General features: G+C 50.2%; 1 protein-coding gene across 3 annotated transcripts in view; it reads left to right on the top strand.

Moving 5' to 3' along the window:
• Positions 1-7,897, top strand: part of LOC310827680 (uncharacterized protein) — a 919,426-nt gene extending 911,529 nt beyond the window's left edge. For 2 of the 3 annotated variants that reach the window (XM_083703976.1, XM_083703975.1), the window contains 3 exons: positions 1,648-1,780; positions 3,304-6,892; positions 7,540-7,897. In XM_083703976.1, coding sequence (XP_083560102.1) covers positions 1,684-1,780; positions 3,304-6,892; positions 7,540-7,666 — 3,813 coding nt within the window. In that variant the 5' untranslated portion in view covers positions 1,648-1,683 and the 3' untranslated portion in view covers positions 7,667-7,897. Of the gene's footprint in view, positions 1-1,647; positions 1,781-3,303; positions 6,929-7,539 lie in introns of those variants that run through there. The other variant, XM_083703977.1, reaches the window with a different exon arrangement.
• Positions 7,898-24,376: the final 16,479 nt, after the last annotated feature.

The following is a 24,376-nucleotide window of genomic DNA, read 5'->3' as shown; positions in this document are numbered from 1 at the left end:
TGTGGTGATCTTTGTTTTCGTGTGTGAGTGGGGTGGGTGGGTGTTTTGGATCAGGTTAGCCATATTGATCTGTATGCTGTTGGTGGATTTTTGTCATTGTCTTGTTGGGCTGTGTATGTGATAAAGGGGAGCCATACCGGGGTGAAGGCGTCTTCTTCTATTTGTCCCCCTGTCAGTTTCAGTTTATTGGCAAATTTTTCTAGTAAGGCTGTTTCCCATACTATTTGGTACCTTGGTCCATGCTTACTCCTGACAGGTCTCTCCAGTGTCTGGTTATGGTGCTTCTGGCTGCTGAGAGTAGGTGGGTTATGAGTTCTTTGTGGTGTAAATGGGCATTGTTGTCTTGGAAGCTGTTTAGTTGGGCCAATTCTGGGGTGATTTCTAATACTTGCTTGCTTATTTTACATATTTATCGTATGGCTGTTGTCCAGAATAGTTGGATTTTGGGACACTCCAACCACATGTGGAGATATGTGCCTGTGGAGGTGACCCTCTCCAGCATTTTGGTGAGGTTCCTGGGCGTATTAGTGCTAGTTTCCTTGGTGTTAGGTATCACCTGCAGGTGATTTTCAGATTGAATTCTTTTTTCTTTTCTTTTTTGATATGGATTTTAAGGGGGGTTTAGACCACATTATGGTCCATTGAGTGGGGTTAATCTCATAGCCTATGTCATTCTCCCATTGTTTTTTGATTGTATCTAGGGAGTTTGTGAGATTTTGGAGTAGTATTTTGTATATTGCGGATACCATCCCTTTACCGTGTTATTTGACTCCCATTGTGCCATGAACGTCTTGGTGCAGCACAAGGAGTAATATAAGAGAGCAGGAACTTCCATTTCAGCTTGTATTCATCATGATCAGTGCTGTTTCCTCTGCAGTTTGTTTCTGCCAAATACTACTTTGTGTATCTCGCTGTTAGCTATGGCAGCATCATTCATAATTATTGTTGTTGTTGTGTGATTTGGCTGGCTGCATGTATGAGTTCCCCACTTTGATAGCCTCCTTGAATACTGTGCCAGAGTGGTGCCAAAACTGGTGGTGCTAGAATATGTCTCTACCACCCGAAATGTTCCCAGGAGGCACAATTCTCAGCCAAACGGAAATTCAGTGTAGGAAGCACCCAGTGGTTGTGCATGGAAAATATTGATCTTCCCTTCCAGCTCCTGTGACCCCTTGTGCCCGCCCAAACCCTTTCCAGAGGGCTTGGATAGTGTAGTGTCTGCCATACAGGGCTGCAGTGGGATTCCCCTGACTTTGGGCCTAGGAATCCTGTCCAAGCAGAGCCCCCATTGGCACATGATCCCTTTGCCCAGTTTCAGGGTGATTTCGCCTCCCACTGCAGTTCCGTGTGACACAGTCCCCTTTGTTCAGGGTGCAGGGATCACTGGATGGAGATCAACTGCTACAGGGGACTGTGGATGGGAGGGAAGAAGATCAGTTGCACAAGCTGCCTTGAATATGTGCAACTACTGCATACAACCGTCTAATTCCCCCCATGTGACATTACCTCCCACCTCCCTTTTTGGGGGGTCTTGAAGGCATGTTGGCATCCCTCTTTGGATGGTAGTGCTAATCTTCCTCTTTTCCTCACACACTTTGCATGCCGAATAATCTTTCCAGAGTCCTTCACATCTCTTGTTTCTTGCAGGGAGGTGAAGGCAGGAGAGCAACCTGGACCTGAGCCATGGACAGATCAGATGACACGGTTGAAATACCAGCCCTGGGCCGCCCATTCCAGCTGGGGATGCTGTACGACTGTCGTAAAGATGCCCTCATCCCAGGTAGAGCTGGTGCAAGGAAGAGCTTACACTTAGCAGTTGGCCCAAACAGTGCAGTTTCAGTGCTAAACATGCTCCTCAAATTCATTTTCAACATCCCTTACTGTCTGCTTCCACTTCTTTTGCCAACGTTTGTGTTCCTTTATGTTCTCTTCATTTGGACAAGACTTCCACTTATTAAAAAGAAGTATTCTTGCCCGTAATAGCGTCTTTGCTCCTTAACCTTGCTGGCATCGTCTTGGCCCAAATCATCACCATCAACATCTGTCAATAAAGATTCAGCAGGTGTGTTCTGTTTCAATTTTTTAAAGCTTGCTGAAAACCTTTGTAGTCCACCAGGCCTATGCAGGCCATTAAGAATACATCTTTCCACAATTATTACTGTAGGTAAAAAAACCAGGACTTTTTTTCAGCCAGAACCTGCCAGAACTCAGTTCCGGCACCTCTCAGGTGGGCACAATTGCATTATAAGAGAACAAGGGAAGCATTCATGGAGAGTTCTTTTTTCCGTGAAAAATACCACATTAAACATAAAAACCTTCCCTAAACAGGGCTGCCTTCAGATGTCTTCTATAGGTTGTCTAGTTACTTTTCTCCTTGGCTCAAGGGTCACATAACTCCATACCCTCCAACATTTCTCTGATGAAAATAGGGATGTCCTATGCCTAAGGGAAAGCGGAACCTTCAGGGATCAAATCAGAAACCGGGATGGCTTCTGTAAATCCAAGACTGTCCCTGGAAAATTGGGACACCTGGAGGGACTGTAATCCATTGTTGTGTTCCTGTACCAATAATTTAACAACTTTCACCACTGTAACTAAGCCAAGTTTTACTCCCTGTGTTTTCTGACTGCTGTATGGAAAAGGACATGAATCTGACCTTTGGAGAGTTTTTAAGTAAACCATTACGAACTTACCAAACATGTGGTCTTTTTCAATGCTGGGGGGGGGGACTATTTTGGAAGGAACTCACAAGCACATATTTTAAAGGTCTGACAGCCTAAATTTCCACACTTTGCTTTGTTGCATATTTTGTGATTTTAAATCTGCTGGGGTTCTCTCACCAAAGTGTTTTGTCCCAACTTGGATCTTGGCCACCAGGGAATTCTCCTTATATATACCCATTTTTTCCGTGCCAGTCAACAACTAGCACCAGCTCTCTAGGGCCTCAAGCAGGAGATGTTCACAGCCCTAAATGGTGGCGATTTAATCTTATCCCTGCTGCTGAGCCAGTGCCCACCCCCTTTCTGAGGCCTGTACAACAGAAGCTCATGAAATGTTCACATTTGTTCCGCTATCATATCTGGTCAAAGATTTTCCCTGTCTTTTGCAAAGTTTTACAAAACTGCACAAACCTATTTTGTTGGGAATGACAGTGGGACAAAATTCATGAGTGCAGATATTGTGGACAGTGATAGCTCTATTTTATCTCCTTGTTTCTCTGTACACCCTTAGGCATTAGGCTAATTGTGTTCTACATTTGTATGAGCATACTCAAGCCTTGCATATTTCTCTGCTTTATCCTAGGAATCACCCTCTGGGACCATGACTCGCTTCAGAAGGACTTGTGTATCAAACCTCAACCCAAGGCTGAATATGAAATCATTGCATCTGACTCCATCGATGATAAGGCCTCTGCCCTCAATGTCTCAGCATCACTCAAGGCCAGTTTTTTTGGGGGATTGGTTGAAGTGGGTGGATCAGGCAAATTCCTTCAAGCCACCAAGAAGTCCACAAAACAGGCCAGAGTCACTCTGCAGTACAAAGCTACCACCAAGTATTCACAGCTGACCATGAGCCATTTGGGAACCCAAAATGTCATTTATCCAGCTGTTTTTGAGCATGGCACAGCCACCCATGTTGTCACTGCCATCTTGTATGGAGCCCAGGCTTTCTTTGTGTTTGACCGAAATGTCTCTTCTTCTGAGTCTGTGCAAGATATACAAGGAAGCCTCCACGCTGCGATCAACTTGATTGCAGTCTCTATCAAAGGGGAAGCATCTGTCCAGATAGAGGAGAAGGAAAAAGCCCAAACAGAGAATTTCAGCTGCAAGTTCTATGGGGATTTTTCTTTGGAAAGTAATCCGGTGACTTTTCAAGATGCCATGAAAGTCTACAGTGATCTGCCCCAAAAGCTCGGGGAGGATGGAGAGAAGGCTGTGCCTGTCAGAGTTTGGCTGTACCCACTGACCAAGCTAGATTCCAGAGCAGCTAAGATGGTGCGTGAAATCAGCTTAACTCTGATCTTTGATGCTCAAACTGTCTTGGAGAATCTGAATGAAATTAACATGCGATGTAATGATCTGGCTATGAATCCTGTTGCTGAAAACTTCCCAGAATTCAAGATGAAAATCAAGAGATTCAAGGATCTGTGCAAGCAGCACAGGCAGACTTTCCAGAAACACCTGGCAGGAATCCTGCCTTTGATCCGGGGAGGGGGGAAAGAGGAAAGTGCTCTGGTGGACATTTTAATGTCCATTAACCAGTCTCCCTTCAACAGCCAAAGACTCAGTGAGTTTTTGGATGCCAAGGAACGAGAGATTAATTTGGTGAATTCTTACCTTAGAATCCTAAGTGGAATGGAAGTAATCTCTTCCCAGAACAAACTGGAAGAAATCGTGCTAAACCCTGCGAATGAGTTTGTTGTCTCATTTACCTTCACTTCTTTACATGATGAGGAACCATTTTTAGCCACCTTACAAGACTGGCTTCAGAAAGATTTTTTTCAGGAAACAGCAAATTCCACCAGTGGCCAGTTGACACCCAAGAACAGTCAAGCCTGGTTTGAGCACCAAGAGAGAAATCGGAATGCTCGTAAAGCTGCCAGATCCATTACAGATTTTGCCCTGGTCAATAAATCAAATGAGAATACCCGGTTCCTTGTGGCTTCTGTCCCAGATCAAAACAACCCAGGTGCTTCCATTTACCTCTATGAAGATGGGGAGATGGTCAGCAGCAACTTTGAGTTGCCCTCAAAACCTCTCCCTCCACTGATTGGCCGAATTGGACATGAGAGTGTGCAGCTGACATTTCAACCAGCTGAGTATGGGAGGGCTTCAATCTCCAGCTATCAAGTAGAGTACAAGATTGCAGGAGAAGAAAATTGGAAGATTGTGAATACTGAGGACAGTCAGGAGACATTCCAAGTGAGAGGGTTGAGTGCAAACACAGAATACCAATTCCGATACACCGCTAGGAGCAAACCAGGACTTAGTGAGACTAGTGATTTGAGTAGATCTGTACAGACACGTCCTACCAGCCCTCCTGGGGAACTGAGAGTGATAATCGCAGAGTCTTCCAAAATCAGTCTTGTCTGGGAGAGCCCAAAGGTCTTTGGCCAGGGAGCTGTAATAAAGGAATACAAAGTGGACTACCGTGAAGAGGCTGGAGAGGCAAAAAGCAAGGACAAAGATGAATGGGCTGAAAAAAGAACAGGGAAGGAAACAGAGTTCTGTGAGATGGATGGTCTGAAGCCCCAGACACCCTACAGATTCAGAGTCTCAGCCATGTGTGCCGGTGGGGCTGAGAGTGAGCCCAGCAAAGAGATTGAGGTTTCCACATTGGAAGGAAACAAGAAGAGAGTAGCTTGTAAATACCTCCAAGGCAGCACCCGCGTGGAGGATGGGCCACCAGCAGTGTATGCTCTGCCCCTGGAGCCCATACAGGATGTCTCTGGATCCTGTCTAACATACCAGCTAGGGAAAGAGAACATTCATGCCCCCAACAAAGTAATTATGGTGATGGGGACAACAGGGTCAGGGAAAACCACTCTCATCAATGGGATGATCAATTATGTCTTGGGTGTGCAATGGGGAGATAAATTCCGATTCAAACTTATTCATGAAAATACCAACAGAAGCCAAGCTGAAAGCCAAACATCAGAAGTGACTGCCTACGTTGTCCACCACTGCAAGGGTGTCCAAGTCCCCTATTCCCTCACCATTATTGACACTCCAGGATTTGGAGACACAAGAGGAATAGAGCATGACAAGTTGATAACAAAGCAGATCCGGGAGTTTTTCTCCTCCCCAGGGGGCACTGATCATATAGACGCCATCTGTATTGTCGTCCAGGCCTCTTCTGCTCGTTTAACTCATGCCCAGAAATACATTTTTGACTCTGTGCTCTCCATCTTTGGCAAAGATATAAAGGACAACATCCAAGTCCTGATCACATTTGCAGATGGACAGACCCCTCCTGTTCTCGAGGCCATTAAGGAAGCCAATGTACCATGCGCCAAGGATGCCAAGGGCACCCCTGTGCACTTCAAATTCAACAATTCAGCACTGTTTGCCAACAATCCAGTGGAGCCCGGAGGCAACTTCAATTTTGATAAAATGTTTTGGAAAATAGGCACCATGAGCATGAAGACCTTCTTTGATTCATCCCACACGCTAGAAAGCAAGAGCTTAACATTGACAAAGGAAGTGCTCAGGGAGCGAAAAGAGCTTGAAGCTGCTATTGAAGGGTTGCAGCCCCAAATCAAAGCTGGACTGGTCAAGCTGGAAGAACTGAGGAAGACACAGGAAGTCCTGGACAAGCATAAGGTTGACATGTCGGCAAACAGAAACTTTACATATGAGGTAGAGGTAACTGTACCAAAGAAGGAGGATATATCTGGCATGGGAAAATACATAACTAACTGCATGAATTGTCACTTCACCTGTCACTATCCTTGTAGAATTCCTAGAGATGAAGATAAGCATGGTTGTGCAGCTATCAATAAGAGGACAGGAAGATGCAGAGTCTGTCCGCACCAGTGTGAGTGGAGTGTGCACTACAATCAGAAATACAAATTTGAATATACCACAAAAAAAGAGAGAAGGACCTATGAAGAACTGAAGCAAAAGTATGAACGTGCCTCTGGTGAGCTGATGACCACAGAGAAATTGCTTGAAAACCTTAATGAGGACTATGAAGAAGTGAAACACATCTTAGAAGAGCTCATCAAGAGCTCATCTCAAAGCCTCCAGCGCCTTCAGGCGATTGCACTGAAGCCCAACCCACTCTCTACCCCAGAGTACATTGATCTGCTCATCATGTCCGAAGAACAGGAGCTGAAGCCTGGATATCAGCAGCGAATCCGGTCCCTGAAGGAAGTGAGGAAAGTAGCTGAGTGAATACAGAAAATTGCCAACAAGGAGCCTCTGCTTTGACCTACCTGATTGATCTCTCTCCCATTCTTCCTTATCCATAGAATCTTAGAATTGCAGAGTTGGAAGAGACCCTCAGGGTCATCTAGTCCAATGCCTGCAATGCAGGAACTCAACTAAAGCATCCATGACAGATGGCCAGCCAACTTCTGCTTAAAAACCTTCAATGAAGGAGAGTCCACAACCTTCAGAGACAGCCTCTTCCACAGTCAAACTACTCTTACCATCGGAAAGTTCTTCCTAATATTTAGTCAGAGCTCCTTTCTGGTAACTTGAATCCATGGGTCTGGTTCCTACCCTCTGGAGCCCTTCAGATATGAAGATGTTTCTCCTGTCTCCTCTTAGTCTCCTCTTCTCCAGGCTAAACATACCCGGCTCCCTCAACCGTTCCTCATAAGGCCTGGTTTCCAGAGTATATTTTCAACTGGCGACTGATCGGAATCTCTGTGTGTGTGATTACTTGTAATATTTTTTCTTTCATTTTCTCATTGTTAGCCATCTAGATGTATTTTTGAAGATCCAGTAGGATATAATTTCTTTTTGAAAACATTTAACCCTGGATATATCTGCATTTTGGGGGAGAATATTCTATTGTTGTTTGTACCAGCAGTGCTAAGGGGTTCCCTACCAAGGAATTCCTGGAGCTGAATCAGAAATCCGGTCTGAAGGATCCATGCCTAGAAGCCATATTCAGCAGCAGGCGACTAGGGCATGACCAGATCACCTCTGCTGACTGACAACAAGGTCAGACCAGATCCCGCCTCTTTCCCTGCACTGAGAGATTGCTGAGAGACTTGACTGCTGGAGATGTCTTGTGCACTTTGCATTTTGAACAATGTATGCTGTAACCACAATTGCCCACTGATTTCTCCCATGTTTGGGGAGTCATGTTTTACTGCTCCTTGCCTGCTTCCTGCAGCTGTGCCGTGAAACAGCCTCTAAATAAAAGTTACTCTGTTCTTTAAGAATGGTCTCATCAGTGTCTCCTGAGCAGGGCCTGCGCAAGACATTTTGCTACCTGAGGCGAATTAAAAGATGGCACCCTTTCCTCATACAGAAGTTGGACCAGCAGTTGGCCCTTAACCCAGCCTGACTGCTGAGAGAGTGTCTCCACCACACCTGAGGCAGCATGAGATTTTAGTAGGGCCAGGAGGACATGCTGAGTAGCAGAGCTGTGCAACCCATTCAGTTGAAGCCCAAATCCTTTCCCCTGTATTTTATAATTAAGGTTTTATTCAGACTTTTCATATTACATTTCATTGAAAAGCAAATTGATCTAAAGAAGAAGAGAAGGTGCAAAGTCCTCTTTGACAGGTAGATCTGAACTCTTATCCCACACAGAAGGGGGTGGAGCCTCCCAACTCTCATCTGGGAGCTTCTCTTTCTTCTCCCAGCTTCCCACCTTGGAAGATCCTTACTTCCCTGCCTCTCACACAGGGTCCTTCACCAACAATCCATCAGCCCAAATCCTGAGCCAGTTGAGAGGGATCTGGGCTTGGGTCAAATTGGGTCGAGACAGCCCCAGATCAGGTCGGGCCCCTCACTGCAATCCAGAACTGTCAGGTGGCCAAACTGGGCAACTCCCAGCAAATATTAAAAACATAATAAAACATTAAACATTAAAAAAACAACCTTCCCTATACAGGATTGCCGTCAGATGGCTCGGGGGTCGAGTAACTCCATGCCTTCCAACATTTCTCCAGTGAAAATAGGGATGTCCTAAGGAAAAGTGGGACATTCTGGGATCAAATCAGAAACTGGGATGGCTTCTCTTAAATCAAGGATGTCCCTGGAAAATAAGGACACTTGGAGGGTCTGATTTCCAAGCAAGCAAGTCATAAATTTCATAAATTACATTTCCTGTTCCCATATCGGTCTGCAGTACAAGAAAGGAACGTGCCCATTAATTTAATGCATTTCAGTTACAGAAACAGCACATCATTTTACTTAACAATATCTATTTTAACAAAAGTGGCTGCAGGTTAGCAAAGCCAAAAAAGGAGGAAGCTGTGGTCTATTTGAGCAATCAATCTGGTATGTTTTGAAATTACAGTATGTTACGGAAATCTGGGTGCGAATTTACCCTGCCACCCAGCCAATCGGACAGAGTCCGTGGATTCTTGCGGAAGAAAGAAGCTCAGCCGGAGACAGGAGCAAACTGCCGAAGATCCAAGTTTATTGGCCAACAGGTTCAAGACGAGATTGAACCCCGAGAGTGGGGCGACATAAACTTTTAAAAGTTCCCTCCAAGTCCCAGAATACAGTGCGCGAAACGTCATGAATTCATTATGGGAGGGTTGGGTTTCACGGATTGCATCATGAATATATTACACACGTCATGAGTGTCTCAGAGAAAAGGTGGGGTTACATTCATTTGCATTTGAGACAAGGGAGGGGAAATATGTAGAGCGAGAAATACACATAGACAATCGTTTATCAAGTACCGGTGGTGGCAGGACAAAGGGTCATAGATATGCATCGTCTGCCACCTGGTATTGCCCGGGGAAAGGGTTATGCGAAGCGATCTGACAGGATTAAGAGGTTCCTGTGTACGTGCCTGGCCGCTCCGGGGATTATGGAAGTAGGGATCACATCATGGAGTCCAGAAGGGGCTGAGTTGAATGACACCAAGAGCAAAGAAATCGGAGTTGTGGTTGATTTTATGTGAATTTCCAAAGGTTTCCTATGTGATTCGGTCTATTTGGTATTGGTAATCAAAAGCGGAAACAAAATGGATACATTGTAACAGGAATGGATACATTTTGACAGTTTTACGAGTTCTCCAGTTTCGGATCCATTGTTCTCACAGTGGGGGGCCGTCAGCAGCTTGTCAGTAGGTTCAATGAGGCGTGCAAAGCTGTCTGAGCTAGCTCCTGCAGGACGAATGCATGCCTGTGATTGGCCAAGACGCAGCCATAGGAATAAGCGGAGATACAGGAGCGCCCGGTCTACTCGTTCTGAGTATGGAGCGCAAATAGCCATAGGAAAGGATAAGAGAATACATTCATATATTCGAGCTTATTTCGCTCGTGGTAGAAAGGGGTTCTGGGGAAGGTGTGGTGCTTGTGCGACGGTGAGGGGAACTGAGGGTGGGTGAACGGGGATACCCTAGAGGTCATCGCCTCGGTTGTTCAAGGGAGAGGGGCAAAGAAGGTACCCCCCCTTTCCGATCCGTATCAGTCCCCCATTCGGAGATAGATTTGCATCAAAGTTCTGAAGGAACTTGCAAATCCTTTCTCCGCACCACAGGAGCGCTAAATTTCTGTGATCTCATATTCCCCTTCTCCCAGATGCCTCATCTGTACATAGTCAGGGAAGGTGGGGGTATGTTGGGAACGAGAATAGGCTCGAAGAGAGAAGGAGTTAGGCGAGGCAGGGTGGCGGAGGCGGAGGAGGGAACAACAGGGATTAATACAGTGCACAGTACAACATAAGATAGACACACAAAGACCAGCGGTCAAGACGATGAGCAGCATGACTTTCAATAATTGTCGGAGCCAGCCCAACTTGGGCAACCATCCCCACAGGTCCACATCGGATAGTCCCTCATGTCGGATATCGTGTAGCCTCCCTGCTAACTCGTGAATATTGTTCAAATGCCCAGTTATGTTTAAGGTCTGGTCAGTCACGTATGTGCAGCACTCGGTGCCTATTAAGGCACAGGTGCCTCCTTGACTAGATAAGAGGAAGTCCGTAGCAATCCTCGTCTGTAAGGCCATCTGTCTTACCTCGGTTAGTTCCGACATGAGAGAGTCCGTGATCTGGGTCGCCTCCTGCATAAACTTAAGGAGGATGTCGGTGAGTCGAAGGATATCCACATGGTTTGAACCGGCACCGTAGGCCGGGAAAAGTGCTCGGCCTACGGTCTCTCCATTTGCAGCAACGTCTGACAGATCTGACAACTCCTTTTGCTCCCTTTTATTCCGTTGTCTTCCGGGGGGTAGATGTGGGACGATCCTAATTCCGGGGACAATGTAGCCGACGAAGCAGGATCCGGACATGTGTGGGCTCACCCATGTATATGCACGGTGTCCGCACACCCAGAATAGGCCGCTGAGGTAGGATTCCATTCTGCCGGAGGCAAAGGTTTGCAACAGCATGGAGTCTGAGGGTTGGGGCCTCCAGTTAAAGGGGTGTCCGACGGCAGCGGCCCAGGCGACGGTAAGGTTAGGGAAAGTCCGGGACTCTCTTGCACTGGTGACGGTGACCAGGCCAGTGGGCAGGATTTCGAGAGTGTTTGAACATGTACTGGATCCAATGAAGGTTCCTTCTCCGGAGAAGCTGCGGCAAAGGGGCCCCTTCGTAGGGCCGGTGAGATAGAGATATTGATGTGTCAAGTTGAGCGCCGTTAGGTTCCAGGAAGTAACGTTTCCGGAACGGAATTGTTCAAGGGTCACTGGCACTGGGACTAGTGGGAGACTCTGCTGGAGGTGGCTAGGCGCGTGGGCACAGATCCAGCAGTCTGGGTAGGGTGCTTCCTTTGCCACCTGACTGAGAAGTTTAATGTAGGAGTTTTGCTCCCAGGATGAGAGGAGGTCTTCTCCCGGGAATGCAGAGTCAGTGCCGAATTGTCGAGGTGCCGTGCCGACTGGGTGGAGTGGGTCAGTAGTGTTTAATAGTCGCCTATCCCTGGCGATACCGCCGCATCTCAGGGGTCCGACGTGGTCCCATGAGGGGGGGCGTGAAGGGTGTATAGGATGATGCCAACCTTCGAGATATTCAGCCCCTTTCCACTCGTGAGTGACCCCTAGGTTCCATAAGCAGCAGAATCGTCGCAAGCAGAGTCCCTGGAGTTGAGACTTCCTGGTTTCTGGGGTGGAGAGGAGACACTGGAACCCGAAAATCAAGTTTCCAGAGGGGTGATTTGAGTCCGTATAAACGTGGGAGGCCCCTCCTATCTCGATTTCGGTCCAGTTCGGGTTGTGGGAGATCTCTCCGTTGGCGTAGAGAAGATAAGTCCCGTTTTGGCAGGTCAGCCGGTAAGAGGAGTGGTCAAGAGTGAGGGCCGCGGACCCGATACGGCGCAGGTCCTTGTTTCGGACGAAAAGTTCCCAGTATTCGTCGTTGGCGAGTCGGGGTACTAAAGAATGGCGCAGTAAGACTCGAGACTCTGGAAGGCAGAAATCAAAGTCCCCCATTCGATCAGGGTTAGACCTTCCCGTCTCGACCTCATGATAGTCCAAGAAGTGATAGTCTGTTTGCAACCCTGTGCAGTGGTCTGATGATGTGAGAGTGACCCAGGATATGGCGGCGAGAAGAAGAACGGCGTAGGCCAGATTCATGGTGTAGATGCGTGTGGGGCAAACGAATGAGGGCTGCAAGGCGAGGCTGTCAAACGAAGCAAGCTGTCAACGGAGCTGTCAAATGGAGCTGTCAAATGAAGCTGTCAGATGAACTGTCAAAAGCGAAGCTGTCAAACGAAGCAAGCTGTCAACGGAGCTGTCAAATGGAGCTGTCAAATGAAGCTGTCAGATGAACTGTCAAAAGCGAAGCTGTCAAACGAAGGAAGCTGTCAACGGAGCTGTCAAATGGAGCTGTCAAATGAAGCTGTCAGATGAACTGTCAAAAGCGAAGCTGTCAAACGAAGGAAGCTGTCAACGGAGCTGTCAAATGGAGCTGTCAAATGAAGCTGTCAGATGAACTGTCAAAAGCGAAGCTGTCAAACGAAGGAAGCTGTCAACGGAGCTGTCAAATGGAGCTGTCAGATGAACTGTCAAAAGCGAGGGAAGTTGTCAAACGCGGCTGTCACCGCGTTTGAAACGTAGCTTAATGGTGTTGGTATCTGGGATGATTTCGGACGTCCAGTTGGGTGTCGTGGTGTCCGGTCCGGTCTGTTGAGCCCGACTTTGGCCCCGATCTGCTGGTCCGGTCTGTTGAGCCCGACCTTGGCCCCGATCTGCTGGTCCGGTCTGTTGAGCCCGACCTTGGCCCCGATCTGCTGGTCCGGTCTGTTGAGCCCGACCTTGGCCCCGATCTGCTGGTCCGGTCTGTTGAGCGTCGTCGTCAATATATGAGGTCGGTGGAGTAGGTGGAGTCGAAAATGTGAAGTCCTCACCGTTGCTTTCTTCCGTCTCCTGTGGAGGGGGTGAGGACTTGCATCTAGTATGATGTAACCAAGAATACTTCTCACCTACTTTCACGGCGGTTGGCGAGGTCAAGAGTACTTGGTAGGGGCCTTCCCACGCGGGTTGGAGTGGTTCTTTCTGGTAGACCTTGACGAGAATCCAGTCACCAGGGTGGAAGGAGTGAGCATGGACGTCGATGGGCAGGTTTTGTCCCTCGATGGCCGCGTAGTGGTGGAGACGTTGTAATTGTGTCTGGAGCTGAATAACATAATTAGTAAGTTCTGTTTCTCCTAGCTCCAGTTCTGAGAGTGGGAATAAAGTGTTGTAGACGGGAGGAGGCCTCCCGAATAAAAGTTCGAATGGAGAGAGTTTCAAACGTTCGGTTGGGGCGCTGCGGATGTTATGAAGGACCAGTGGGAGTGCATTCACCCATTTTAGGCCAGTGAGCTTGCAAAGTTTGCCCAACTGTATTTTTATTTCCTGGTTCATGCGCTCTACTTGGCCAGAGGATTGTGGGTGGTACGGGGTGTGGAGATCCCATCTAATTTGGAGTGTCTTGGCAACTAATTGCACCACTTCTGCAGTAAAGTGGGTTCCCCTGTCGCTGTCAAGGCGTCGGGGTATGCCATAGCGGGGAATAATATCCTGTAGGAGGGCCCTGGCAACTACGGATGCGGTAGCTCTTCGGCAAGGGAATCCCTCCACCCACGAGGAGAATTGGTCCACTATAATCAAAGCATGCTTAAAGCCTTGGCATTGGGGCAGATCAATAAAGTCAAGTTGCAAATTCTCAAAAGGGACAAAGGCCCATGGTCTGGCTCCCGGTGGCCTCCTGGGTTCACGCTTCGGATTGAAGCGATGGCAGGTAATGCAATTCTTTGATGCTGCTGCTGCGGCAGCAGCTATCCCGGGTGCATACCAAGATCTAATTACATGTTCCATTAATCTCCCCTTTCCCCAATGTGTCCGCTGATGAAGAATCCTCACTACTTTTGGAGTCCAGGCCTTTGGAAGGACGGTTCTTCCATCGGGGAGGACCCAGATGCCTTGTTGTTCGGTGGCGCCTATCGATTCCCACATAGCCTTTTCATCCTCTGGGGCAGATTTGTAAATTTCTGTAAGGTCTAGGTCTGCTGGTAGCAGGAGGGCTTGAAACTCGGATTCATTGTTAGGAATGCGTAGGGCAGCCATTTGTGCGGCTTTGTCGGCTCGTCTGTTTCCTTTAGAAACTGAGTCCCTACCCTTGGTATGGGCTTTGCAGTGGACGACGGCTATAGCGGCAGGTAAATGGATCGCCGTGAGAAGTCGCTCAACTAGGGCGGCGTGCGAGATTTGAGACCCGGCGGCGGTTAGAAAGCCTCTCTGGAGCCAAATTTGACCGGTTGTGTGTACCAGGCCGAAACAGTATTTACTGTCGGTATAAATGGTTACCCGCTTCCCTTCACCTATCTCGCAGGCACGCAGTAGCGCGATTAACTCAGCGGCTTGGGCACTGTACTGGGAGTTGATTGGGTTTGATTCTAGTACTTCGAAGTCGGTGACCACTGCATACCCAGTCTTTCTAACCCCGTCGATTACTTTAGAGCTGCCGTCAGTATATAGTATTAGGTCGGGATTCTCTAGGGGAAGATGATCTAAGTCTTCACGAGGCTTTTCAGCTTGCCGGACTATGGTGGTGCAGTCATGATGTGGGGTGCCATCATCGGGAAGGGGTAGCAGGGTAGCGGGGTTTAGCGAGTTGACACGTTTAATGGTAACATTGGTTGGGGTTAGGAGGAGGGCTTCGTACCGGTTGAGGCGTGAGTTTGAGAAATGGTGGCATCCTTTTAGAGTTAGGAGGGTTGAGACCGAATGGGGAACGTGAAGGGTGATTTCATGGCCCAGAACTGTTTCTTGAGCCTTCTCGAGGAGGACTGCAGCGGCTGCAATGGCTCTCAGGCAACTGACAGCCCCTTTAGCAGTGTTGTCAAGTTGCAGACTGTAATATGCTACTGGCCTCTCTTGGTCGCGGAAGGGTTGGGTTAGGACACCGGAGGCTACTCCCATTTGCTCGTGAATAAATAGGTTGAACGGGATTCGGTAGTCGGGTAATCCTAGGGCAGGAGCGGATCTGAGTTCCCGTTTTAGTCGTTCAAAAGAGTTGTAAGCTTCCTCTTCCCAGACCAAAGTGTCTGGGTGGTCCTGACGCGTCATAACAGTTAAGGGCTTCGTTATTTCGCTGTAACCAGCGATCCATGCTCGGCAGAAGCCGGCCATGCCAAGGAAGCCGCGCAGCTGTCGTTTCGTTTTTGGGAGAGGGATTTTAGTGACTGCTTCAATCCTGTCAGTGGCTAGACTTCGGGTCCCTACACCCAGGATGTGTCCCAGATACTTGACCTCTTGTTTACAATATTGGAGTTTCTTTGGGGACACCTTATGTCCCTTCTTTGCCAGTTCTGATAGGAGGTGTTTAGTATCTGTCTTACACGCCTCTTCAGTGGTAGAACACAATAAAATATCATCTACGTAAAGGAGTAAGGTGGAGCTAGCCGGTAAATGGATGTCCTCTAAGTCTTGATGTAATATGGCCGAAAAAATTGCGGGCGACTCTACATAGCCTTGGGGAAGTCTGGTCCAAGTTAGTTGACCGGGCCCCCAGGTAAATGCAAAGAGGAATTGGCTGGTCGGGTCCAGGGGTATACTGAAGAAGGCAGAGCACAGGTCCGCAGCGGAGTACCAAGTAGTTCCCGCTGGAATTGCGTTTAGGAGGGAGTTCGGGTTTCCCACTACTGGGTGTCGTGGTATTACGAATTGGTTCACTAATCTCAAGTCCTGCACAAAACGGTACCGTATAGGTTCCCCTTCTTTAGCGGGTTTCTTGACCGGGAGAACTGGAGTATTACAGGGTGAAGCGCACGAGACTAGGATCCCCTTTTCGAGGAAGTCCTCAATCATGGGTGTTAGGCCTTCTATGGCTTCTTTGGGCAGAGGGTATTGCTTGGTACATGGGAAGGGTAGGTCACTTCGGTACGTGATCTTGACTGGAGTGGCGGAGAGTAAGAGCCCGACTGAGGTTGATTCAGTGCCCCATAGGGAGGGGGGCAAGTCGGTTTCGAGGTCAAGAGGGAGTTCGGGAAACTGTCGGTCCGCTTTAGATTCCTGAACGATACCTTGGAACATGGGAATAGAGTCCCCTGGCATATGTAGGTAAATGCCATCGGAGGAGCATTTAATGGTGGCGTTAAGTTTGCAGAGGAGGTCTCTGCCGAGGAGATTGACAGGGCTGCTTGTTAAAAGGAAAGTGTGTTCCGCTAGTAATGGTCCGAGGGTGACCTTAGCCGGTCGCGAGAGCGGGCAAGTGCGGGGTATCCCGTCCAGTCCCATTACTTTCTTGGTCACTGTCCCTGGTTCCAGGTGGCTGTTGGTTAGGGTGGAATAAGTAGCCCCTGTGTCCAACAGACATTGGTAGGGGTGGCCGTCAATCTCAATAGTGCAGACCGGGTCCTCAGGTGACAGTGCAAGGACGGGGCAGATGGTTTGGGTCTGAGTGGGATCCCCTTCTAATTGTCAATAGGTGTCCTGATCATCGGGAGGTGGTTGGTTTGGAGGATGCAAGGGAGGCGCAGTGGCATTCGCCCAAGGGTGAGCAGACTGGTCTATGGCTGTCATCTGGGTCCGGGGTCCTGACTGGGGTCGGGTTTGAGGCGTCGGGTTCGAGGGCGTTGGTGGAGCATAAGTCGCCGGTTGGTGGTTGGTGTACCCTGGGGTTACGTTGGGTTGCGGGGGGAAAGGAGGGTGGCTGGCTCGAGCAGGGAAGGACTTGGATTCGTGCCCCCCGTAGGTTGACGTATTTAGGTAAGGGCAGAATCTTTTTATGTGACCTTCTTCCTGGCAGTAGTAACACCCTCCAGTCCCCGGTCCCCATTGCCTATAGGGGTTAGGAGGTCCTCCTCCCCGGACCCCCTTTCCTCGGTTGAGGCCTCTACCTCGGTTAGGGCCATAGGTAGTCTCCATACTCAAGGCCAAGATCTGTTCGACCTCGGATTTACTCTCCTTTTTCTTTCTTTCATCTCGAGAGTTGTAGATGGATTTCGCAATGGACAAGATTTCATTTATACTTTTTCCATCGTATCCAATTTGAAGGTTCAGGGCTTTCCTAATATCTGGGCAGGCCTGATCCTTGAAGAAACCTTTAATGATTACTTCGTGTTGTGGATTCTCGGGGTCTATTCCCCCCCAGGTCTTGATGGCAGAGACCAATCTCGTATAATAATCAGAAGGGTGTTCGTTCGGTCCCTGCATTACCGTTTGGACTTTGGTCCAATTAACGGTGCGTTGACCTGCAGCCTTCACGCCGTCCAGAATGGCTTTCTTAAATAATTTTAAGCACCAGATCCCGTTTGTCGTGTTATAATCCCATGTAGGTTCTACTCGGAGACATTGTGCGGTGAGCGCCTGCAATCCTTGGGGCCGTCCCCTCTGGTAATCGGGCGATTCTATAGCTTCCCCGGCTTTAGCCAGGATGTCCGCCTTCTCTGCCTCGTTAAAGAGGGCATTCAGAAGGACATGGACATCTGCCCAGGTAGGATTGTGGGTGGAAAAGATTGCGCTGATCTGGCGGTGACATTTGTCCGGATCGTCCCTCAGGGAGGGCATCTGGTTGGACCAAGTTACGAGGTCCGAAGTATAAAAGGGATGATGCGTATACACCATTCTTGGGGTTCCGTCAGGTGAGAGAGGCGGGATCGGCAAAGCCCTTAGAGGCATTTGGATCGCGGTAGAGCTCACAGTAGAGCTCACTTGGTCAGAAGGCCCTGGGGTTCCTAGGTTATAGTTCAGGGACTCTGCCGTAGACCCACAAGGTTCGGAGGGGAGATCTCTATCTCTGTTTGGGGCAGGATCTTCAATGGTGTTGTGAAGCATTGAGGAAGGGGTTTTAGCTTTGGTCTGCCCGGGGTCTTTGGGTTTAGCCTGTCCAGAGTCCTTAGTTTTAGTAAACCCGAGGTCTTTTTGGTCCTTCTTGGCTTGTAGCCTTGTGACTCTTCTACTGTCTTGAGTCCCTTCCCCCCCTTCTCCATCGCTACTTGAACCGCTGTCAGACGGCGGTGGTCCTTGGTAGTAAAAGTGAACCAGGGCCTGCTGTATATCTTCGTCTTCATAAGGGGGGGGCATCTGCTGTCGCCCGGGATTCATTATAGGTAGCTGATAAGAAGTTGTTCCCTTCGGGGCTTGGAGCACTCTCCTTACGGCCTCGAAGGCAGCCAGGTATTCTAACTGGCGGGGTTTTTCTTCCATTAAGTATTTCTTTAAATAGTTCAAGCGCTCTTCATTGAACGAACCCCCTGTCGGCCAGCGCAATTCAGGTTTAGCCGAGGTGGTACTGGCGGGCCAGATCTCAGAGCAGAGGTCCTCTAACTTTTCTTTAGATAATAACTCGTGGCCAGGAATCGACTTCCAATGTGTGATAACAAATTGGAGAGGAGAGTCGGGATCCTTCTGGGATCGGGATGGCTTTCTGGAAGCCTTCCTCCCAGAGTGAGCCCGCTCGTTTTTGGAAGCCTGGGTACCCATAGTATATTTCACGCGTGTCTAGACAAGAAAGAGGAGAGAGGGATAGGGGTCGGTAAAGTTTGGTGAGCCAATAAAGGGCTTGCAGTATAAGAGTGGCCCCTAGTCGCTTGGCAACTTCCTTAGAGAGTTTAAAGAGCTCTAGCTATCCGGTATTATTTCCTTTTCCTATTTCCTTAACCAGTAATCTGGGGTCCCTTTCCACTCTGCCGGTCCCGCCCAATTCCTCATGGGCTATTCCCCCCCTGGCAACCTCCTACCTATCGATCACTCTCAGGAAAAGGGGCCCTACTGAACGCCCGCGCCATGCGGTGTCAGATCGGGTCGTCCCTGGATAGGATTTCGGATCGAAAATCCCCCTTGCTTTCGGAAGCGGGCTTACGGTACACGGGGTACGTAGTCCGACCGGTGCGGCTGGGATTAGGATAGAAAGCAAGACCACTTCCTGCCCCCTAGAAAGGACGCTCGGGAAGATCGGAAAAAGAGCTCCAACCCCTTGCTTTCAACTGGGATGCCCGTTGCGGAGAGTCGGCTATCTTTCAAGTCGGGTCTCTCCGTCTTACCCTTCGGGCTCCCAATTGGTGCGGCTGGCTGGAGAGTTTAGAGAAAGGGATAGAGCTCAGAACCCCCTTTTCGGGTCGAGCGGCGGTCCACGGTCTCTCTCGCTTACTGGACCAAGAGAAAGGTGAGAAGAAGCGATAGAGAGGAGGGCAGAGAATTCGGTTGCCAGGAGAATTCCACCCCCTTTCCCACCAGTGCACTGGATTTCTTTCCTATACTCACGAGTCTTCTGTGTTGATCCGATCCCGGGATCGATGAATAAGCCGGCTGGATCCCTTTTGCTCCCCGGCTGAACTCCTGGGGCTTTCGATTACCGCCCGGAAGATGGCCGGAGGTCCCAGTAGGGTCTTCCCAGGCAAAGTGGCCCGGAGCCGGCTGAAGATCTCGGGGCCCCCGGTCAGCAGCTCGGGAGAACCGCTCAAAGCCCCACGTTGGGCGCCAAGCTGTTACGGAAATCTGGGTGCGAATTTACCCTGCCACCCAGCCAATCGGACAGAGTCCGTGGATTCTTGCGGAAGAAAGAAGCTCAGCCGGAGACAGGAGCAAACTGCCGAAGATCCAAGTTTATTGGCCAACAGGTTCAAGACGAGATTGAACCCCGAGAGTGGGGCGACATAAACTTTTAAAAGTTCCCTCCAAGTCCCAGAATACAGTGCGCGAAACGTCATGAATTCATTATGGGAGGGTTGGGTTTCACGGATTGCATCATGAATATATTACACACGTCATGAGTGTCTCAGAGAAAAGGTGGGGTTACATTCATTTGCATTTGAGACAAGGGAGGGGAAATATGTAGAGCGAGAAATACACATAGACAATCGTTTATCAAGTACCGGTGGTGGCAGGACAAAGGGTCATAGATATGCATCGTCTGCCACCTGGTATTGCCCGGGGAAAGGGTTATGCGAAGCGATCTGACAGGATTAAGAGGTTCCTGTGTACGTGCCTGGCCGCTCCGGGGATTATGGAAGTAGGGATCACATCATGGAGTCCAGAAGGGGCTGAGTTGAATGACACCAAGAGCAAAGAAATCGGAGTTGTGGTTGATTTTATGTGAATTTCCAAAGGTTTCCTATGTGATTCGGTCTATTTGGTATTGGTAATCAAAAGCGGAAACAAAATGGATACATTGTAACAGGAATGGATACATTTTGACAGTTTTACGAGTTCTCCAGTTTCGGATCCATTGTTCTCACAGTGGGGGGCCGTCAGCAGCTTGTCAGTAGGTTCAATGAGGCGTGCAAAGCTGTCTGAGCTAGCTCCTGCAGGACGAATGCATGCCTGTGATTGGCCAAGACGCAGCCATAGGAATAAGCGGAGATACAGGAGCGCCCGGTCTACTCGTTCTGAGTATGGAGCGCAAATAGCCATAGGAAAGGATAAGAGAATACATTCATATATTCGAGCTTATTTCGCTCGTGGTAGAAAGGGGTTCTGGGGAAGGTGTGGTGCTTGTGCGACGGTGAGGGGAACTGAGGGTGGGTGAACGGGGATACCCTAGAGGTCATCGCCTCGGTTGTTCAAGGGAGAGGGGCAAAGAAGGTACCCCCCCTTTCCGATCCGTATCAAGTATATTATTGAATAAGACAGAAAGCAGAAGGGATTGTACACACACAGAGAGAGCAAGCTTGTTCTCTGAATGCCGATCCTTATCTAGCTAACAGCAGAAATATTAGCAGATTTGGGTGGGTAGCAGGAACCCCCAGGATTGAAGAAGTACAACACACACACATCCCACCACCTTTCAGGAAAAAATATTTCCTGGGGGAGACTAACCAGCCCAAAGCCCAGCGGCCCAGGAAGGCTGAGTCGCTGCTGGGGAAGAAATGGAAAAGTGGGTGGGAAGAGGAATGGAATGGAGCGTCCTGGGAAAGGATGCAGAGTGGGAAGATCCCAGGTGGGCGTCTAAGAGAGTTCAGCTGAACGGGGACACATGGGGTCTGTAACTCATCTCCTCTACCGAGTCTTAAACCTTTTGCGTTCAGGTGTCCTTTGACCAGCTATGATTGGTCCAACAGCCATTCCTGGACCAGGGAAGCCTTGCCACGGTGCTTCATGCACTGAGTACTTCAGGACTGAGTTACTGCCATGCGCTCTGTGTGGAGCTTCCCCCGTGTTTGATCCAGAAGCTGTAGCGAGTGCGGGATGCTGCAGCACAATTGCTGGCCACAATGAGACCTTGTCTGCGTAGGAAGTCTGGGCTCAGAGGTCTGGTTACCCGTTTGAGTTCAAGCCATTAATCTGAGCACGTGGGGAGGGGTCTCTTTCTCCTCCTCTGGGCAGCCTGTCCATCTTCAAGAGTTAATATAGGATGGATATGATAGGAAGTGATGTTTCCACCATAAGCGGAAGAAAGAGAGCTGCTGCCCTCCCTCGCAGGGGTGGCTGTGGACCAGCTCAAGAATACTGCCCGCCTCAGGGGCAGGGGAGGATGAGTTTGGAGCCCCTCCCTCCTGGGAGAAGCAGGAGGCCCCATTAGCTAAAGCGGTGCTTCAGGTTAAGAACAGTTTCAGGTTAAGAAGGGACCTCCAGAACGAATTAAGTTCTTAACCCGAGGTACCACTGTATGCTGCAAGGCAGCGGAGGCTTACGGTCAGAGTTTTCCTTCTTCCAGATGGGCTACCTTCACAGGTTGACGAGCCCCACCTGCCTGTCACTTCCCTCTACAGCACAGGCAGAAGAGACAGTCGGTCCCAGAAGGTGCCCCTAATTGGCACAGAAGAGAGACCAGCCATGCACACCCTTGGGGGAAGGGAGTTTGGAGGGAGGTGCTTTTGCTCTGGAGGATCTCCCCCCCCCCTCCATCTTTAATCTGTCCTCTTTAGGAATCCAGCTCAGTTCCTTCTAACCCTTGGTAAGCCGGCCTTGCCAGACTATCCCTTCTCTCCCTTTCCGGAGCAGGGGCTCAGGAGGAAGCACTTGCATTGCACACACCCAGATTAGTTTTATTTGGGGGGGGGACCTCTTGTCCCCCCCAGCCAGAAACAGGAGGAACTGCTAGCTGTGAAAAGGGCTCTGCAAGGAGCATCCTAGAATTGGAAGGGGGACCCCCTAGCCCTGTCCCCCCCCCCCAAATCAGCTAAAACATCCCTGGCAGGTGGCCACCCAGCCTCCTCCCCATCCCTCCCTCCCCCCTGCTGCCGCTTTCCTCCTCGGGTGTCACTGTGGTTGTCTGCGTGTGACACGGGATCCCCTCTACTGCCTACTGGCCACTCCTGGAAGCAGGCCTTTCCTCTCCGGCTTAGGCTTGGCCCACCTCCCTGCCAGGGCCACGATTCTGGGGCGCCCTCCCCGGGGAAGCTCCCCGAGGGAGGCGGGAGGGAATGCCCGGAAGGAGCCCGCCCGCCCGCCCGGGAGGAGGAGGAGGAGGAGGAGGAGCCCTGGAGAATTCCTCCTCCGGGAGAGGAGGCTAGCAGGAGGCTGGATCCTTTCCTTCCAGGTTCCTGCAGCTGCGAGCAGCAGCCTCCTCGGCGGGCAACCTGCCCCGGGCGCGCAAAGGGAGGTCTGGGCACCCGCGCCCTCGGCCAGGCGAGTCCCCTCCCGGCTGCATCACCTCCAGGGACCCGAAACATCTGCATCCCCCCCCCCTGCCCGGGACAGGGATTTGGCTCCAGACCCCCCCCCCCCATCACCGCGAGAGAGACAGAGACAGGCCGGCTCCGGGCGGAATGCGCAAAGCTGGAACCGGCGCTCTCCAAAAGCCGAGGCCCTTGACTGCAGGCCAAAGACACCTGGCGGGCACCTGGGGCTTGCGGGAAAGGGCTTCCTGAGCCTCTGAGCACACGCAGAGCGCGCCGGGGAGCAGGAGGGAGGCCAGGCGCGCGGCCAGGGGAGGCCCAGTGCGCATCCTCCTTCTCCTCCTGGCCCAAAGGATAGGAGGGAAACCACCGGCTCCGCTCTCTCTTTCGGGCTGGCGGGGCCACGCGCCCGCTTCTCCCCCCCCCCCCGGCGCGCGCCCCCGCCACTCACCCGCCCGAAGAGCCCCGGCAGCAGCAGCCCCAGGCGCGCTCCCGCCAGCCCGGCCCCTCCAGCTCCGAGGAAGCAGCTGGGCTCGCCGAGCGGGAGGAGCGCATGCGCGGCGGGGCCCGGCGCGCTCCCGACTCCGCCGCGTGCACGGCAGGGGGCGGCCCAGGCAGGGAGAGGCAGGGAAAGAGACATCCCTCCCACCCTGAGATATCGTTATTATTTTTGTGTGTTACTATGTGACACGTTTCTGTGTTTTTCACATTGAAAACGGCCCTGTGATCCTGGGCGGAGGGCGGTGTAGAAAGGTCAGGAACAACGCGTCCGGAATATCCCGGACACGTCCCGCATAATGCCGCTGCAAGCAGTTTCGCTCTTCGAAAGATGGCAACCCTAATAAAGTGAAAGTCGCATGACATCTTTGCCCATCCCTTGCTTTTTCAAATATTCTGCCCACCAAGGAACAGCAGCATCCGTGAGGGGTTTGCTTTGGGGTGGGGGGAGCAGAAGCAGGGTCATTTTGGCGGTGCTTGTTGCACTTCGGAGAGGTAGAGTTGGGACAGGGGTTTGGCAGGAACAGTGGGATTTGGGGTTGGCAGCAGCACCCGGGCTCTGATCTAGCAACCCTCTCCCTGCAGCCAGGTCTCCAGGAGAGCCTTGTTGCCACTCCAGCCCCACCCACCCACCCTCATGCACCGCTTGGCGAAGGCTTGTGATCGGCTGAAAGTTGGAGCTATGGGCTCCAAGAATGGTTTCCTTCCATATGGTCTCACAAGCACCCCCATCATCATTTTTTATTTGTTTGCCGCCTTTCCACAGTTAACCAACAGTGCTCAAGGCGGCTTACAGGATAACAAGATTTACATAATTACAAAAGTCATAAACAATAAATAAACCACACAACCAAATAAACCAAAAAAACACACAACCAAATGGGAAACAATTTCCACAGAAATAAAAATCTAAAACTAAGAATACAGCACTAATGTCCTCCTGGGTGGTCTTTAGGGAAACCTGGGCCACTCCTCCTCCTAAGGAAGCACGAAGCAGTTCCCTCCTAGGCCCAGCCATTCATCCCAGTGATACTCCAGTGATGCTCCTCCAGAGGGATAATCCATGCAAAAGGACAGGCTGAAAGGAGAAACTCCCACAAAGCAGAGCTTCCTCTTTCAGTGTTTCACTCAATGTGAGAAAGCAAAATATCAGCTAAATCTCTTTCTGGCCTACAATACACCCTGCTGCTTGTGTTCTGCATCCGATTGGCAAATGGAATGTCACAGAGGGCCCTCTGAACATCTGTGACCATCATCA

The sequence above is a fragment of the Podarcis gaigeae genome, assembly GCF_964106915.1.
Source record: "Podarcis gaigeae genome assembly, chromosome: 12".
NCBI classification, from domain to species: domain Eukaryota; kingdom Metazoa; phylum Chordata; class Lepidosauria; order Squamata; family Lacertidae; genus Podarcis; species Podarcis gaigeae.
This window is presented reverse-complemented; position numbering and strand designations above follow the sequence as displayed.